General features: G+C 34.4%; 2 protein-coding genes across 2 annotated transcripts; both read left to right on the top strand.

Moving 5' to 3' along the window:
* Positions 1-3,493: 3,493 nt before the first annotated feature.
* LOC143643537 (olfactory receptor 52M1-like) lies at positions 3,494-4,429 on the top strand. Its single transcript, XM_077112154.1, has one exon. It carries the CDS (start codon positions 3,494-3,496, stop codon positions 4,427-4,429), a length of 936 nt encoding a protein of 311 aa, XP_076968269.1.
* A 6,696-nt stretch (positions 4,430-11,125) lies between these two features.
* On the top strand, positions 11,126-12,070 carry LOC143643535 (olfactory receptor 52K2-like). The gene has a single exon (XM_077112153.1). The coding sequence runs from the start codon at positions 11,126-11,128 to the stop codon at positions 12,068-12,070; it is 945 nt and encodes a 314-aa protein (XP_076968268.1).
* Positions 12,071-19,894: the final 7,824 nt, after the last annotated feature.

The raw sequence follows: 19,894 nt of genomic DNA, 5'->3' as shown, positions 1-19,894 counted from the left end.
CATTCACCATGGCTAGAATAATGGAAAAGCTAGATTTTATAAGGCAAAAAAAACAAACAAACTTTTAAATGTATCTCCAAGAAGAGAGTTTTTTTTATCATATTTCAGATTTTATAAATGCATGGAAGAAGCAGTAATATGGATACCTCCTGAGCTCATGACTCATATACAGGTTGGCATTTTCAGAGTGTATATATCTGTTGCTATCAATATTTATCAATTCTGCTCTTGCAATATTCTGCATTGTATGTATGCATCCAACGTTTATTTACTTGAGTAGCTAATGTATGATAGCTACCGTCTAGACTCTGGTTTTTAAAACTCCCTGTGGGTTGTGTGATTACTGGTGTATGTGTGGGGACCCTTGTTTATCTATAGTATCTTACATCACAGGAATCTCTTTTGTCCCAGTAATACTAGATTTTCATTCATTCTTCCATTGGAATATTCTTTATGCTATTTTCCTTTCAATTTGAAGATGATAGATAGAAACACAGATATACAAATACCATGGCCCAAAGGCACATATTCTTTAGATTCCAGTCTAAGTGCCACTTAAGAAGGCTTTCTTGATACTCTAAGCTTAATTTGAACCCTGCTATCATCTCTGTGGAACTCATTCTCCAATCTTCTCTACTTTACCCCTGTTTAATATCTGTCTTAAAAGCTAAATCATGGGGAAATATCAGTCCTGCTTTTTCACTAGGAGAAAGTCATTTACCTATGTAGAAACCTATAAAATATTTCCTCATCAATTATATTTGAAGATTTTAAGTGTGTTTATATTTAGTGGCAAGCATACATATGGATAACTAAATAGAAATTCTTATGGATGCACATTATATTCATAAAGATTAGTTTGACAATAAGGAGAACAGATTCTCCTTAAGAAGTTCTATCAGCACTACTCAAGATCCTCTGCACTGTCAGATGAAAGGGGAAAGCAAAACAGTAGTAATGGAAAGTTTCTCTGCAATCAAATGCCTTCTCGTAAATAAGAGGCTTTCTCTTCTTTAGCACTCCCATCCCTTGCCTCTTCTCTTTCTTAATCCAGGCTTGTCTTCCATGAAGCCTCTACTCTCTATTGGATATGTGATAAGGTATGCAAGAAATTGCTTTAAAGAGCAATTGATATCTCTGATGTCATTAAATCAGTTTACAAAAACAGTAAATGATCTGTTTGTATATGTCAGAATGTGAGTGTCGGGATAAACTAATCAAGAAGTGCAATAAAGCATATCTGCATAGTGAAATGATCTAAATCTGAAATACTGTATATAAGAAATTGGTGTTAAAATTAAGAAATATATTATCCTGAAAAACATATCTGTTCATTCAGAAGAACAGATAGTACATGCCTCTTTAAAGCATGTATAATAGAGTTAAATAAAGAATAGGAAAAAAAAAACGTCAAAAACTTTGCTTGTTATAATATTGGCATATTCAGCTTAGCAAATTAGAGTTGGAAGGTAGAAAATACATTAATTACATTTGAAAAACCACTACCAGGACTTCAAACATCACGTTCAGAAGCAGGAACACCCACACACCTCACACTCTTATTACATTCAGACCAGTAAAAGAATTCTTTGCCCAAAGTCTTATTTGCTTTGATTTTAGTTTCTTCTTCTTAAATGAGGAGAGAGAGAACATTTATTTTATTCCCAAAGCCATTTAGAGTGTGGGCTGTGCAATCTTCTACCTAAAGCAAGGGTCCTTTCACAGGCCTCTGTCAGAGTACTTCCAGTAACTGAAAACTCACTCACTTAACATAAATACTGACTGGGTGGGCCAATGGTGGCTCAGCAGGCAAAGTTCTCGCCTGCCACCTGCCATGCCAGAGACACCCAATGGGTGCCTGCCTATTCAAAAAAATAGATACTGACGGAGATTTAAAGGGAAATTACTCCAAAAGCCTTTCTCCATCCAAAATACTGTTTGATTATCACTGGATGAGAAAAATAAAAAACGAGGGAAGTTCAAATCCATGGTTTTATGGACAAGACTCCCGTATTCTAGGGAGTCTTTTTTTTTTTTTTGGCAGTTTCCAAGTAATTTTATTCAGAATTTTGTGTTTGTTTCCTGAATCAATAAATACTATACAAAGCAACGTAAAAATGGCTACCATTTTCTCTCCCCTGCTCCCCCCACCTGGAGACAATCCACCTTATTCAGGGGTTTTCCCCTGCAGATTTGATCCAGCAAATGAGGTTGAGTGACATATAGCCCCCTAAATCACTTTCTGAAGATTTTGGCTGGGGTTGGGGGAGAACCCCTGGAGAAGGATTTTGGGCATCATTTACCTTGAGGAATCTGAAGGATATTCTACTTAAGTGTCAACTTACTAGTGGAAACATATTCATGATTTCTCTATTTACTGTGCACCTCTCATATTTAACACTGGATTGGGCACTTACTGTAAAACAGTGTGTATATTAGGAATAGATCTTTCCTATAGCTACCATTTGGGTAAGAGCAGAAAGGAAAATACTATGAAATAAATGACATTATGAAGGGCTTGCAATAAGATTTAGATAAAAAATATATATAGCAAGATTTAGGATTATTATCTACAGCAGATTTTGCATCCATGTAATTGATGCAAAATTAGGTGTTTGTGAAGAAATCCTGCTTGAAGGAAATGTAACAGGGAAGATTTAAGATATATTCTGGATATTTTTTCATATAATGGAATTTTTTCTATACAGGCAGAAAAAGAAAGTGAAGTCATAATAAAGCTGTTAAGTTGGTGAAATTGACCACATCTCCTATGCCTTTATCCCGTGCTTACTAACTTTCAGGAACACTAATCCTCTCTGTTCGTAGTTGTTATTTCTTCGTAGCAATTTTTCTTCATAGCTTTAAGGCTTTGGCCACATGTACCTCCCATGTCTGTGTCATTCTTGTTTTCTACTCCACAGCTGGTTTTTCCATTTTCACCCACCATTTTGGGAAAAATGTGCCTGCACACATTCATATTTTAATTGCAAAGAAAGTATTTCTCAGGCTCCAAACATTTTAAATGCCATCATTCAGATATCAGGTTAAATGTGATGCTCTCACCACACAATACAAAGCTCACTATTACTTATATCATGATGTCTTAATTTTTCTGGTTGAGTATAACTTCCTGAGAAGAAAATCTGATCTATCCATTTCTGTATCACAATTTCATGACATATGGTCTGTTTCACAGTAACTGCTCAATAAATATTTATTGAATTATGCACAAGAAGGACTATAGACAGACCATTTTCAGCAATGGATAGACAAGATAACTGATATAGTAAAAATAATTTGAATTATTGTTTTTTTATTTTATTAATTTTGCCTGGAAAAACTAAAAGTAATTAAGAATTTGAATTGTTTATGACAAAAGAAAGAAAAGGATCTCCTGAATAAGATCTCCATGTTTTTCAGCATCTGATTTGCGCATATTGACCTAGCAACTTTACCTTCAGAATTACCAACACAAAGAAAAGGGATAAGCATGATGCCACCTCTCAACACTTCCCGACCCTCTCCTGCCACCTTCTCTCTGATGGGCATCCCAGGTCTGGAGCACCTGCATGTCTGGATCGGGATTCCCTTCTGCTCCATGTACGTGGTGGCTGTGGTGGGGAACGTGACCATCCTGGCTGTGGTGAGGGCAGAGCGCAGCCTCCACGAGCCCATGTTCCTCTTTCTGTGCATGCTGTCAGTCACTGACCTGGTCCTCTCCACGTCTACACTGCCCCGCATGCTGTGTCTTTTCTGGCTTGGAGCCCACGACATTGCCTTTGATGCTTGCCTGGCCCAAATGTTCTTCATTCACAGCTTTACTGCCATGGAATCAGGCTTCTTCCTGGCCATGGCCATTGATCGCTATGTGGCCATATGTTATCCCCTCCGCCATGCTACCATTCTAACCCACACTTGCATCAGCATAATGGGTATAATTGTGGTGGTTCGGGGTGTGGTCTTCTTTTCTCCGCATCCCATTCTGCTCAGACAGCTTCCCTACTGTAGCACACGAATCATTGCCCATACTTACTGTGAGTTCATGGCTGTGGTAAAGCTCGCATGTAGGGACACAGGGGCCACAAAGCGTTATAGCCTCAGTATGGCTTCCATCATTGGTTCATGTGATGCTGTTCTTATTGCTGTATCCTATACTTTCATTCTCCGCTCTGTATTCCACCTGCCATCCCGAGAAGCTAGCTTTAAGGCTTTGGGCACATGTACCTCCCATGTCTGTGTCATTCTTGTTTTCTACTCCACAGCTGGTTTTTCCATTTTCACCCACCGTTTTGGGAAAAATGTGCCTGCACACATTCATATTTTTATTGCGAATATGTATCTTTTGGTGCCTCCTTTCCTTAACCCCATTGTATATGGAGTTAGGACTAAGAAAATACGAGAACATGTTCTTAGGGCTATTAAGAGTTAAGGTTGTCTGAATTTAATTAGATAAATAAAATAAATGAAAATACAAGAGATGGGTTATAAGGAAAAATATCTTCTCTCACTCCCCATTGTTGAATTTCATTACCACTTGAAAATTCAGTAATTTATCATAGATCTATATATCTGAATTATAACTTAACTCATAGCTTCAGTTTTTTCATTTAGTATATCTTCTCTTTACAAACAGAAAGTGTATAGAAAGAGATGAAGGAAAAGGCTACCAAGTAGATAAAAACTAGAATTGTTTGAAGAACAAATGTTTAATAATATAGACTAGGCTCTTTGAAGTTTGCTGGATGCACATATGTAATTGGGATTTTATTGAACAGGTGGCAAATGCTGCTCTGTTTTTTAATTGAGTCATATTTTAGCCTTACTAATTATCATGTAATATGTATCTAGATTACATAAAGATGACAAAACAAAAACATAAATTAATGTGAATGCTCCAATGTTGGTGTTAGGAGCTCTCAAGTTTTTAGAGCAATTTTAATAGATGTGGGGTTTATTTGATAAAGAAGGGCAACATTCTGGATTCTACTCACTGACACTGAGGGCATGAATTTATTTTCATAACCAGTAGTAAAAGTTATCAAATTATCAAGCTGCTCTATACTTTGAGTCTCCCCCATTGACTAAGTGACAGGGAACTCAGTATCAAGACAGATGACCCCAAATCTTTTTAAGTCAAACTAGCCTCTTTTTATGGCCTTGATATCAAAAACTAGACTCCATCTTTAATTCCTTTTCTTCATTTGTCACTAGTTAACTTAATTATCCATTTCTCATATTGGTTTTGGAATATAATCTAAGATCTGTGAGCTATTTCTTTCAGTGGAAGAAGCCATCTGCCAAATGGGTCTTTGACGATTGTGCTATGTATATTCCCTCTCCTGGCTTACTTGTCCTGGAAACTCACACCTGCAATTCAGTACACAAAGATTAGCATCTCTGCAGTTACAGCTATGAAGTCCATCATTCAACAAGATGTGTGATGTTTTCTGTTTTGGAGAACTAGAGGCATTTGCCATTAGTCTCTTGACATAAAAAACTCAGGATCAGGAGCTATCATGAGGGGTATATTAGTGAGATTTATTTTGGTATGGCAGCTTTGAGATTCATGCAGGAAAATAAAGTGTTTAAGTCCTGTGGAAATAAGGTCTCAGATAAGGTCTGTTTTAGTGTCTTCAACATATAAGTAGGTGGGCAGGGAGGGAGGATTGTCAATTATAAGTGAACTCATTCAGGGGGCAATTGCATAAGGTAAGGAAGAATAAAGGGAAACTTAAAATGCTGGAATTGTTTCTACAATTTCCCACCCAGCTTATTTAATTGGATCATTAAAAATATTTTGGAACTGGAATTGAAGCTATGGCAAAACTCAGGCACTGCTTGAAAGGTCAGAAGGTCAGAATGTTCTCTTCCTGGTCAACCACATAACCTAATCAGCTTTCTCAAAACTGAGTTAAATTCCTTTCCCACTGCAGCTGTCCACTGGATTGTGGACATATGTCCTCAACGTATAGGGAATTTTATTACAAAAATATCCCCACATACCTCTTGAGCAAAGAGTAAAGACAGAATGCAGCAGTAGTGAAAAAATAGTTTATTTATAAGCTTATAAATGTTTATCTGAATCTCTTTCTATGTATGTGCACATATATTTAGGTATATGCATATATATTTATGTATATATGTTTATATATTTACATATATTCACTTGTATGGGGTCAGGGAAGATCAACCAGAGCCAGACTGGAGAAAGCATTTCACCTTAAGAAGCCACTGTGAAAGGAATTAAATGTGTTTTTTTTTTTTTTCGGTTGTTTTGAATTTTTATTAGAGTAATATTTACACAACCTAAATTTTCCCCCGTTTAAACACATTCATATATATCATTCAGTGCTGTTAATTGCGTTCATAATGTTGTTATGAACAACAACATTGTGTTTTTTTATGTGTTTTTATAGTACTAATAATTCAGCTATAACTTCCAAAGTGCTCAGGTATACATATTTATTAAATCAGGATTTCTGAAAGCTCTGCCTCTGTGTGCTGGGTTGAATTATGTACCAAAATTTATACATTTTCTTGGTAATGATCCACATTTCTGTGGAAGTTTACACATTATAAACACATCTCTTGAAAATGTCATTTTAGTTAAGGTGTGATCTAGCAGAATGAGGTTGGGATTTAATTCAGGTTTTTGGAGTCCCATATAAGAAGAAATTCAGACATGGATGAAGAAAGCCGCAGAAGAAGTAGGAATCCTAAAGTCACTGAAACCAGAAATCAAGAGAAACCAGAAGAGGACACATCCATGTGATAGAGGCACAGATGAAGACGAAGGAACCCCAAGGATTGCCAGCGAGTCAGAACCAGAATGTGACAGAATTTGGTGGAAAACATCACCTTGCTGACACCTGGAGCTTTGACTTCTCCTAGTCTCAAAACTGTGATCCATTAAATTCCTGTTGTTGAAGTGGCTCATCTCTGTCAGTCGGATGTCAATGATTCAAGTTTTATTCCAACAGCTTTTTGGCTATTACACTGATACATGTGTGTCTGTATACATATATATGTGTGTGTGTGTGTGTGTGTGTGTGTGTGTATTTTGTTTAAGTTTAATATAGTAAAATGAAGACGTTTATGTATAGTTTGTTAAGTTTGAACAAATATGTAGCTTGAGAAACCCTCATGCTAATCATGATAGAAGACACTTAACATCACTCACAGGAAGGCTCTTTCCTTTTCTCTCTTGAAAGTATACAAATGGGACAATGCATGTTTTGTGCAATGGGAGAAGCTGGTGTCTTATTTCATGAACTTATTCACAATTTCTGCTTCTTGATTTACCCAAAGTTAAGATTAAATATTATATAGTTTTATTTATGCCAATTTTATCTTCTTCCTCCAAAAAATGTTAGATACCTGCCTAGTGAGCCATTAATTAATTAATCTTTCTCCTTCCATTTTCTTTTGTTCACCTTCTTTTTTACTTTTTATCCTGCTTTTTTTGTCTTTAAATTTTATGTTTTCACCAATAGACAGTATTATTTAACTGGAAGGGTTATACTTTGTTTCTTTTGATAAGTCATTCCTCTTCCTGATTGCCTAAACCAAAAGCATTTTGCATTTTGTAGAAATTTAGCCTCCATGACATTTTTCTTGGTAGGTCCATAGTTTATTGTCTTAGGATCTGGCCTTTTGATTAGACTATCTGTGCTCAAATTCAGTAATCTTCCCTTGGAAAAATTTATGGTTATTTGATTTCTGATGTATAAAAATGAATAATAATCATATCTACCTCATATTGTTGTCTGAGAATTAAATAAGATATTTGAAAACATCAGTGTAATGGCAGAAAGAAGACACTCAATAAACATTCATTGTTTTTATCCTTTCTTTAGAACTATGACTTCCTATGTTACCTGTCCTTTGCTTTGTTAACAATGCTTTAAGATATGTCATCATATCTTATGATGAATTTAAACTCCATGATATTTTATGATTTTGTTATTTATATACATCTCAAAACAAGCATTTTTTCTACTGATCTTCAGCTTAATAGTATGGTACATGTTGATAACAAAATTAAAGTTCTGTGGAAGATACAATTATGTCATTGTAGTGAGATCAAATAGAGATAAGAAGGCAGTCACATCCTTTCATTTCTTCTACTGATACATACATTTATTAATCCATGTAACCATTTACAATATGCATCCAATATATTCATTTTAAATTGTGTAACCCCTTAATTTTATTCTTCAATCTTCACTAGATAAATATTTTCTCTTTTTTGGAAAGAATCTGCAAGAAGAGAACTTAAATAACTCTAATCCTTTAGCACCAGATGTATGTTCCTGTAAACACTGGGCTTCAACACCTTTTTTTATTTTTACTATGCAGGGCTTCCAAATTCCCTTGCTTGATTATGTGAACTACAGAAGTTTGCTTAAGTTAGAATGCTGTGGGCCAACAGATTGTGTGTGATGTCGCTTAAATACTACCAGACATGCTAAATTTTCTATGTGAAATACTTCTTACTGCCATAGTTTGCTGTAACACTCTTTCCAATATTCTTCATTTTTATCATACAGCTCAGTATCAATGAAAAGAATACTACCCTGACTCTTGGAGATAGTTTGGTTATACTCTTGATTAATATATATTTATATGTTAATAAAAATTACTTCAACTAATATCTATCTATAATGTTTATCTGTATATGTGGATTGGCCTAGATTATCAATATGACCTGTCATGTTTTAGCATTGGGACAGAATGTGACTAAAGGGCATTTTGCTGGTGCTCTCTTTTTTTTTTTTTTTCCCTTTCCAACCTTGAAAATGAGAATATATGGTCATATTTTCAAATCCTTATTCTGAAAGGCAACTGTGTAAATCAGAATCTAACTAGGAAACTGACTTTAATATTTACTACATGGGGTCTTCAACGCAATTAATTATTTATTCAAGATATAGAATTATTGGGGAGCCAAATTTTTGACAGTGAAGCCACCCAGAGATGTGAAACAGCAGGAAACCATGCCAACTTATGACAGTAAAACAGAGAGAGTTGCAAGGAGTTTCATCAAATATCAGAGATGTGAGTCACCCAGTGGTAGCTTGGACCATGTAAGTCCACTTTGGCAGAATCTGGAGCCATGGAGAAGATGTAGCTGGAGAGAGATAGAGATAGAGAGAGAGAGTGATAGATAGATAGTTAGATAGAGAGAGAGAGAGAGAGCAAGGGGGAGAATGATTTTCTTTTTCTCTTCCTTATTCTGCTAGAGACTTCCATTAATTAAACCCAGAAGGAAGTCAAGTAATCTGTGATCCGGAAACATAGTCTGCAAAGTCCTTCCTTTCTGCAATACATAGAAGAGGAGAGTGTGGAGGTACATATCAGAAGGAAAACAAACCTAAGTTTGGCATAACATCCCAACCAAATCACAAGTTATAATGCACCTATACATGGGATTAATGACACCCCCCCCCCACCACCAATCACACAAGGACGTATCAGGGGCTTCAAGAATAGGAGCCACCTCTCTTAACATTCCTTGTAAAGAAGCAATTACTCCATTGCACTTTCAAATACTTAAGCCCAATGGATGAAATGAATCACTTATTATAAGATGCCTGGAGTACAGAGGCCATCTCATCTTGCTTTCTAAGCACAGAGCTCAGGTGGCACAGTGCCAAACAGACTGAACCCATTCAAGAGACCAAAGTGTACTGGAGAGACTGTTAGAGATTAGAATGTTTATATCCTCATGAGAGACTGTACACAGGAATTTCCTTGCAGACCTCTGGTCTCCCAGGACAAGAAGTGCGAGGGGACCTGTTGCAGTTATAGTCAACCTTCAGATGAAGCTCACGATGGGCAGTAAAGGATCATTAACAAAGGTAGGAAAACCAGCTTATAGGCAGGAGTATTGTGCTTTAGGTGGTATGGATAGAGACTCTAGTTCAAATGCTTAGTAATGAAAGCTCAATCCTTGTCATTGCCTGAAAGTTGGTTCAATCTCTTGATTGTACAAAAAGTAAATGTAGAAAGGTAGTAGCTAAATGCTCAAAATAAAATTAACATTTTGTGCATAACCATTGCCATGTAAGCAAGACCCCAAGTTAAATCTTGGCACACAATGGTCAAAACTTTATTTTTTTCAGTATACCTAGATTATTTGCACAATAAGGATGCTTCATAAGACCTAAGCTCATTATACACTGAAATTTGAACACAAAATGATTCATAATTTCAAATCTAGTTTTGTTAGGATGTCTTTCCAGATGATCTCTTCACACATTCAAAGGTACATTTTTGATCACCTGATCTTTCTAAGCCACGATTTGCATACGAATGTTTGTATGGGAAGCAAAACTCAGACTTAATATAATGTTTGTCTTTGATAAATTTATTATGCCCCTTTTGAAAGATTCTGTTTAACCATTATAGAATAGCACAAATCTCTAATAACCTGTATATTCCTGTTTTCAAAATTTAGAGACTCCATTTGATTGCATTTTGTAGAATTGGTGATTTCTTGTCATTCAGTTTAGTTGACTTCAGGTAAATAATGGCTTTTTCTTTATCTCTGTTTCACATTCCAATATGCTCCCACCTTTCTTCATGGTGTTCTTTCAGTTAATTGGCTCGGCTGTTTGTTAGTTATTTCCCAAGTTTTCACATCGTATCTATAAGTTCTATCATTGAGAAGGAGCAAGAGCGGTTAAATACACACATGGCCAACCTTATCCATGAAGATTTGCTTTTAGATCTTTTACTTGCTCAGATGGTTGAAAATTATATCTACATATTCATAAATGTGCTAACTACTTCCTGTAGAATATTCTAAAATGCATCTAAATGTATCCATTCAACTGAGGAGCAAAACTTTCTGAAAAACAAAAGGGACTTTACTTAAATATGTAAAATTTTGTTACCATTTCAGGATACTTATGTATTAACTTTTCTTATATGAAAAAAGTGCAGCCTCGTGAATTTGATGCACTGAAAGAGGGTATTAGAAAGATAATTATTCAATAGCTGATGCTATGTTATTTGGTTGTGAATACCTCTTCTGACCCATAAATAATGTGGCACCTTTGGGATTCACATATTTGTGATTTTTGAATTTGGGCAGAATTATAGAATATCTGTTATTTGCATGATGCTGGCTTCCAACTGGACTGGTCTTCAACCTGCCATCTTCCTGTTGCTTGGCATTCCAGGGTTGGAGACTTTCCACATCTGGATATCCATCCCTTTCTGCCTTGTCTACCTGATGTCACTGATGGCAAATGTTGCCCTTTTATTAATAATCAAGACAGATCCAAAACTACATGAACCTATGTACCTCTTTTTATGCATGCTGTCTGTGACTGATTTGATGCTCACTTCTTCCACACTTCCCAAGATACTCAGCCTCTTCTGGTTCAATGATAGAGAGATCTATTTTGAAACCTGCCTCACTCAAATGTACCTCATTCATTCTCTGTCTACTATGGAATCTGGATTTATATTGGCCATGGCTTTTGACCGCTATGTGGCCATCTGCCATCCCTTAAGGCATTCCACTATCCTGACACCTGCAGTGATTTTGGGCTTTGGATTGGCCACTGTTTCCAGAGGAGCTGTACTCCTCAGTCCACATCCTTTCTTACTGAGGTGGCTTTCCTACTGCAGAACTAATGTCATCTCCCATACCTACTGTGAATTCATGGCCCTGATAAAGCTGGCTTGTGCTGAGACCAAGATTCGTAGAACCTACAGCCTAATTGTGGCCTTCCTGACAGGGGACTTGGACTTCATACTGATTATCTGTTCCTATGTCCTTATCCTTCTCACCGTCTTCAGTCTCCCATCCAAGGCTGCCCGCCTTAAGACTTTAAGCACCTGTGTCTCTCATGTATGGGTCATCTTGGTGTTTTATACACCAGCCTTTTTTTCCTTTCTCACCCACAGGTTTGGCCATCACATTGCTCCACGTATCCACATTTTTGTAGCCAATATATATCTTCTTATTCCACCCATGATGAATCCAATTATATATGGCGTTAAAACTAAAAGGATCAGGGAGGGACTCTTTAAATTCTTAACAATGAAATGTGTTTAAGTTGGCAAAATTGCTGATTACCCGGGTCATCCACAAAGAGAAGAGTTTTATTAAACCAGGAGAAATTTAAAATATATCAGCATTACCTTAGAGTAGCAAACTTCTTTTAAAATCCAAGAAAGCATGACATGTTGACCACTGTGAGCCATGGCATGTTCAGAAGATGCATAGGACTTAGAAGAAAATTAGAGAAACATGAAGGTACTAGTATTCATCTTTCTCAACCTAGTATTTAGTATTGACTTTGAAATTTATTAGACCATAATAGTTATATTGAGTGTGTAATCAGAATCATTCTTTTTTGACTGTATAGAATATGACTCCCAAATTCAGGAGCTTCAGAGGTAATATGTTAATTTATATATAAATGTTTCACCAAGACTTCATCTTTAAAATGCAGCATTTGTTTTCAAGTCAAAATCACTTAATGGTCAATGAAACAAGAGTCAAAGGTATTTGGAAATTAAAATATATTTATAAATTTTAAAAAGTAAAGTAATACTTGTAAGTGGGAAACTAATGTACATATATTACAACAAATTTAAAGGTAAATTTGTATGAAATGTGTTTAAGTTTGGCAAAATTACAATACAAATTTAAAGGTAAATTTGTATTATCTCCTACTCCACCCCATGAAATCCTCAGAAGTAAGCATCATTGATACATATTTACCATCCAACTTTTACAATATCTTTGAATTTCTATAATTTATTTTATAACTTTTTATGCATTATTTTATATTTTTATTATACAGTTATGATTATACTGCATTTTTGGTTCAGTAATTTATTTTTTAAATAATGATACATCTTGAGTTTTTTCATATTGGCTTATGCAGATCATCTCATGTCATAGAATGACTACAAAGACTATATTGTATTTTATTTTTAACACACTCTATTGTTTTAAATGTAAATAGTTTCCGATTTCTGATGTCAACAATGCTATGGGAAACATTCTATTGCATGTGTCTGGTGTATATTTCTGGAATGCAGATAAAATTCCTAGAAAAGGGGTTGCTGAGGCAAGAGGTAGATTTAATTTAATTACTAATATATTTTGCAAATCTGCTTCCAAATTATTAGAGCATTTGTATTCCCTCTGAAGGCAAATGGAATACCTGTCTTCATATAACTTTGCCAACAATGTATATTATTATACTTATTAACTTTTGCTAACCTGATAAATAAAAATTATAGTAATTATTTATCATTTGCTACATTTTGCTGTTTTCTTCCCAAGTAGTTAAATTGTGTTAATTTCATATGATCTGTGTAACAAGGAAGTAATCCTATGGTTTACTGAAAGTCTGTTTTTTTCATTTTATCATATAATTTAACCTGCGTTATTATATACTTTTAGAGTCGCAAAGTTTTGCCTTCATGTATCCAATCCTTTTTCCCTTTTCTATCATCTCCATTACATTATGGGCTAACATCCCTATGAAACATTTTCAAATGCTGCATAAACATACCAAAGACATACCCAAAAGAATAATAAGAAAATAATAAAGAATGAAAGAATTACATATGAAAATGTAATTGAAAATGAGAACTCAGAAAGTTATTAACAAGCTTGGTTAATTTAAAATTAGTATTCCTAGGCCTCCCAAAATAAGGTCTCTCTCAGATGGAAAAATCTTTTATTGGATCATCATGTGACGCAGATAGGTAAACCTACCTAATACCCAGCTCAGGGCTAGAAGGAGATGTGCCTTTACACTGAATAAAGAATGGGGAAAATAAAGTTTTCCTTAAAAGTTGTTAATCACAAACCCAACTTATTGTGAATTCCAACATAGATTTACAAGTGGATGATTGAAGGTGCATCAGGTTGTAAATTTAGCAGAAATATGTTCTGGATTAAAAAAATGTTCCTACCTGTGATTAAAACAATTTCAAAGCTTCTTTGGAGGAATTCTTCTTATGTGTGTTCTTAATGAATTACCAAAAATAATTTATAACAAACTTAAGTAGTTCATAGACAAAAATAACTCAGCAAATAAGAAAACATGACACCATGAACAATAACCAGGCAAAAACTGAAACATCAATGTTCACAAGCAATTTAAACACTGTAATTATCAGACACAGAAGAGAAATACACTCTGCTTACTATTACATAAGCTTTTAAATATCTGCAGGAAGTAAGAAACTAAAAAAATAACTACCCATGCCAAGATTTTTTAAAAATCTGGTATTGGTTATTAGATTTTATTAAAACTTTGTCCTGCATACATTAAGGTGAAAATCTGGTTTTCTTGTTTCTATTGTGTTCATTATCAATGTTAAACTGAACTTGCATCTTTGGAATAAACCAAACTTGGATTTAATGCATTATTCATATTATTAATAATTAGTTTGATAATATTTGTTTAGGATTTCAACCTATCAATGAAAATTTGTTTCTGTGCACAATTCTAGGTTGATATTATATGTTACTGCCTTGCAATGATAATTTTTACAGTCTTCTGGAACATGTTAATGTTGAGAATTCTTCTTTCAGCAATAATTAATCTTCTTATTTTGGTAAGCCATTTATTTATCATCTCTACTAATATACTCTCTGTGAGTTCTGTTCTGGAACTCCATTAGGTAGTTATTGCAAGTTTTCAGTCCATAATTTTTCATTTTTTCTGATTATAATACATTGCTTAGCCCTTCTATTAGATTTTTAATTACCATGTGAATATTTTTAATTTCTAGAAATTCTGTCTTAATTGTCATTGTATCCACTTTATACCTGTGTACATTTATATAGCTTCTGCTCACAGGCTGATTTTCTTGATTCTTCATTTTATTTTCATTAATATTTCAAACATGGCTATTTTATATTCAGTTTCTGAGGATTCCAACATCTGAACTATATGACAAATTATAATTATTAGTTTTTGTTTCTATAGAGTATAACTACTCACATGTATTTTTAAAAATATGCTTAATAACTTTTCCTTGAGTTAATATTGACTGAGCTTATCTGGCAATCCTAGGCAGCCTGTCGTGCTGCTTATCTCCTCCAAAGTGTTGATCTGTCCTCTGCAAGGTGATTGGTCATAACATACCATAAGAACTCAGAATTTCTATATCATGTTCAGTATATATTTAAATACTTTCATTGAATGAGAATGTTCATGATGATAAATTCTCATGAAAATATACAAATGCCAAAATTTTTCAATATTAAAATTGTAGTCAAAACTAAATTAATATCTGCACTTTACATCCAACTCCGTGGTCAGATTCATGGAAGGGAGTGCATTTCTTATTTCTTAAATTCCTCCTGTCTTTACACACTTCTTTCACTCAGCCTATTAATATTTCCTGCAAGATTAAGTTAATAAGGAGGAAGATTGAACAAAAGAAATAAAATATTATTGATTCAGTGCTCTTTAATCTACCCCAAATTCCCCATTTTCCAAATGCTGAAAAATTTATGAACAGTAAAGTGAGATGTCTCTTGTCACAGCAGTATGGGACTTTGAGTATGAGCAGTTTAGCAAATCTTATGTTTGGGGAGAAAGAACCTCTTTTATAATTGCTAAGTCTCACTAAAGCTTTATGAGCATTTCTTTTAAACATCCTTTCCAGAATAAGTTGTACTCAGGAGAACATTTTCAACCTTTTCTCCATGGAGAAGAGACTAATAAAGTCTAAGAATATTTCTTCTAATCCTGTAAATTCCCTTCAAGGATTTTTCTCAGTAAAACACAAACCTTCCCTTCCATAGGTAGATATGAGTAAGAGAAATTCATAGTTAAAGAACATAGCATAATATTAAGAGCAGTAACTTCAGATACAGCAGATCTTGGTTCAAAGCTTGGATCCTGCTCTTTCTAACTGTGCAACTTTTCGTCACATTATGTAATATCTATCTTTTGTAAGTAAAGAAGAGATCATGGCAGTACCTAATGTATAATGCTGTGAGAATAAAATGATAGAATACATGTAAATCTTTTATCATTCTATGGGTATATAATAATGGCCCCATACATTTCACCTTTTAAATTTATTCTTGTTTTATTTTTGTTTTTATATAAATTAATATATCTATGATAACCTTGTTCATGCCATGTGTTTGTTCAAGAGCAAATAGAGCTGTATGGTGCCCTAAAATAATTTGGGTGATGTATATGGAATTGTTTAAAATTAATTAAATATTCTATTTCTTATATGTAATTATGGCAATGAAAATAGAGTAAAAATATCAGTGAAGCCCTTCCATATTGAATATATATATAAACTTCCAATTAAAGTCGATAATAATGAGAAACTTTTGAGCGTTTCCATAATCATAACTGGTTTTACAGCACATTTTATGTTTTAAATGCTTATATACAATTTGAAACACAGTTTTCATGGAGATATATTCAAATACTGAATTTGTATGGTCCACAGTCCATGAAGTTTATCACTATAAAACAAATATAAAAATATTTAAAACCACATTAAGGAGAATTTATAAAGATATAAATTCATAATTGCAACTGAAGTTTGTAAAAGCTATTCTTTTATGTTAAGTAAAAAATACTTTTTTGAAAATATGCAAAAATGAAGGACATTTTTTCCTGGGTCTGTGCTTTCTGAGGGTCTTCATCTCATCTTTCTATTCCATTATCATTTGGAAAGTAGCATCTAGGCTACTAGTCATAATTGTTGGACTCCTGAAATAGAAAATGCTTTAGATTTTTAACAGTCCCTGGTTGAAGTAAACATTTACATGATAGAAGAACTCTTAGCTGTGATCAGCTTGTCTTGATGGACCTTGAGTACCATTTCCTCAAGATAGTAACAACATTCTCTTCACTCTCAATGTTTTCTTGTTGCATAATAAATCATATGGTCAGTCTAACCAGAAAGCATTCCATTAGATACAATTCATGACATGAAAGCAACGAGCCCAGTTTCTGCCACCTCAAGCTCTGCACCTCTACTTGAAGAAAAAGGGATTAAAATTATCTGATAACTTCATGTCCCATTTAAAGCATATAGAATTTTATGTGTATTTATTCTTTTTAGAGTGTGAGGGGATTTATCAAATATTGTCCCTTATTTCGCTGTCTTGTACTTTATTGCTGTGTTGCCTTCTCGGCTAAGTCTCCTTCTTAACTGCACTTGTATTTTTAACTGAATTAGTATGGTCATCAGAGCCATGGAATTTGAAGAAATAAATTGTTTATTTCAAAAGCTCCTTCAGTGAATCTCAAGCTAAATTTCATCACCACCTTACAGCATGAGATTCAGAAACTTCTTATTCCTTCAGACATCTCCCACAATTCCCAGAAGGTGAAGGAATAACTCTAGCAGAGATTACTACTCTGAGACTGCCCAAATGGAGCTGTGAAAACTTCTACGATCCCATAATGCAGAGAATGATTAAAATCTGGATTTCCTGGCTTTTATTGAACACAACTGAATTAATCTGGAAGCAAGAATAGTTAGTTCCTATATATATGCTCACGGCTATAGAGTGAGGAAGGCATTGATGAGAGGACTGCAGCAGTTTGGGATATGGAGGAGGTTCCTAAAAATGAGGGATAAATATTCAGAATATGCTGTGAATTTGTGATACTCAGCTGTGCTGGAATTAGACTGAGAGCATGTGAAAGAAGCAGAAAATCTGCTTCTTCTGAAGGTAAGGAATTCCATGGTTGACCTCAGTGCTAAAGATAAAAAATAGTGTATTCCCACCACATGAATCAAACCACTTCTGAAGCCAGATCAGACAGTTCCTGAGGTATTGCTCACCCATTCTTTTTTTCAGTTGTCCAGTTAATTCTCACCATCTTTAGAAAAGGAATGATGTGCTGGTATATGGGCCCAACAGAAGAATGAGTGAGTGATAAATCACATTACAACTACTAGTTACATAATGAATAGTTTGGCACCGATTATAGTAGATAGAAATTATAGCTATATTACTCGATAAAACCTCATTTATAAAAGAATACATATATATATGTATATATATATATATATATGTATATATATATATATGTATATATACATATATATATATGTATATATATATATATATATAATCACCATTTGCCTCTGAGTGCTCCTGTGAGATTCAGTCAGAACATCTGGGAAACTTTATGACATGATTTTTATCTTCCAATTGTATTCTGTAATGAACAAAGATGGTGATTTAGAGCGAACCAGGGTTTGTCTTCTCCTTCTGGCATATGCTTGCTGTGTAGCCTTGAATTAATATTTAGTCTGTGTAAAGTGTAAGTTATTTTATAATTTAAGAATAATAATTGTGACCTTGACAGAATTTACACAAATCAGCAATTGGTGCTTGCCGATGCTCTTTAGCATTTTTTTTCTGGTATGTATAACATCTAAAAAATTACTATTGTAACTATTTTGAAAATTGATGAATGATTGATTTAGAGTTCACCAGTCTTTCAATCCCAAGGTGTAACCTGTATTCTTAGGACTGGCAAGAAGCTCGTGCACCTTAACGACCATCTCAATTTCAATTCAAACAAAGAAAAATTAATGGCTACTCCTTTTGAATAGATCTATACCTATACTGACATATACATATTTTAATATATTATACATATATAATTATATATTATATTTATATATAATATATGCAGACAATATTATGAAAATTTGTCAAAATCACATTTTTGCAGAGATATGAGAACAACCAGGAAGCATATTTCTTTCAATATGGGTGTCAAGGGCTTTGTGTTTCTGCTGAGACTATTATACACTTAAATAGTAAGTCCTGTGTATGGGTTTTTTGGTTGTTGTTTTGTTTTGTTTTTTTAATGCCCCCAAAATTATCATGGGGGCAAAATTCTAAGGTACTATAATTTAAAGGGCAAAGAAATCTGAATAACTTATTATTCCTTTACATATTGCTTTAAAGTATATATGTTGAGGGCTTGCTTAATGTAATAAGTCTCCAAAATCATAAATGATTTGGAGTAGTAGCTCTCAGAGAAAGTAATATTGTAGATTTTCCCGTATTGTTTTATTAGGATGTGATTAACCTCTGCTATTTATCGGGATATCTAGAATCAGGCAGAATACTCTAGAGTTTATTAACATAAAGCAAAATTGTTAGCAGTGAAGATATTCTTCTCTCTATCTAGTCCTTAATTATATTACCAGCAGGAACTGAGGTATGCAATTTCATGAAGGAAGGCTCAAAACACTAGAAACTCTGGTTGTGTTTTAACACTGAGTAATTCTGTTGCAGATTTATTAGGCTCTGTGCACATTGACTTTGTTCTGAAATATTACAAGAGCAAATGAGAGAAAGAGAACAAGACAGTCTGTGTATAATAATGCTTGACTTCAAATTCTCTGCATTGGCCAATCCCAGCAGCTCCATTCTGACAGGCATTCCTGGTCTAGCAGACTTGTACATTTGGATATCCTACTCTTTCTGCTCAATGTATGCTGTTGCCTTCACTGCTAACTCAGTCATCCTTTTCATCATCAAAACAGAAACTGTCCTCCTTGAACCCATGTTTTATTTTCTTTCCATGTTAGTCATCACAGACCCCATCTTGTCAACTTCTAAACTTTCCAAGATGTTGGGTATCTTCTGGTTCAATTATCATGAGATCAATTTTCACGCCTGCCTCACTCAGAGGTTTTTCATTCATGTTTTCTCCGGGGGGAAATCAGGGTTTCTTGTGGCCATAGCACAGGATCTGTATGTGGCAATCTGCAATTGCTATTCTTACAAATGCTGTGTTGGGCAAGTTGGGATGGTGGCACTTCTATGCAGGTTAGTACTGCTGATACTACATCCCTTCCTTGTTAGGAGATGACTATATTGCCAGAACAATGCGCTACC

The sequence above is a fragment of the Tamandua tetradactyla genome, chromosome 8, assembly GCF_023851605.1.
Source record: "Tamandua tetradactyla isolate mTamTet1 chromosome 8, mTamTet1.pri, whole genome shotgun sequence".
In the NCBI taxonomy this organism is placed as follows: domain Eukaryota; kingdom Metazoa; phylum Chordata; class Mammalia; order Pilosa; family Myrmecophagidae; genus Tamandua; species Tamandua tetradactyla.
Note: the sequence above shows the minus strand (reverse complement) of the source record. Positions and strands in the feature narration are given on the sequence as shown.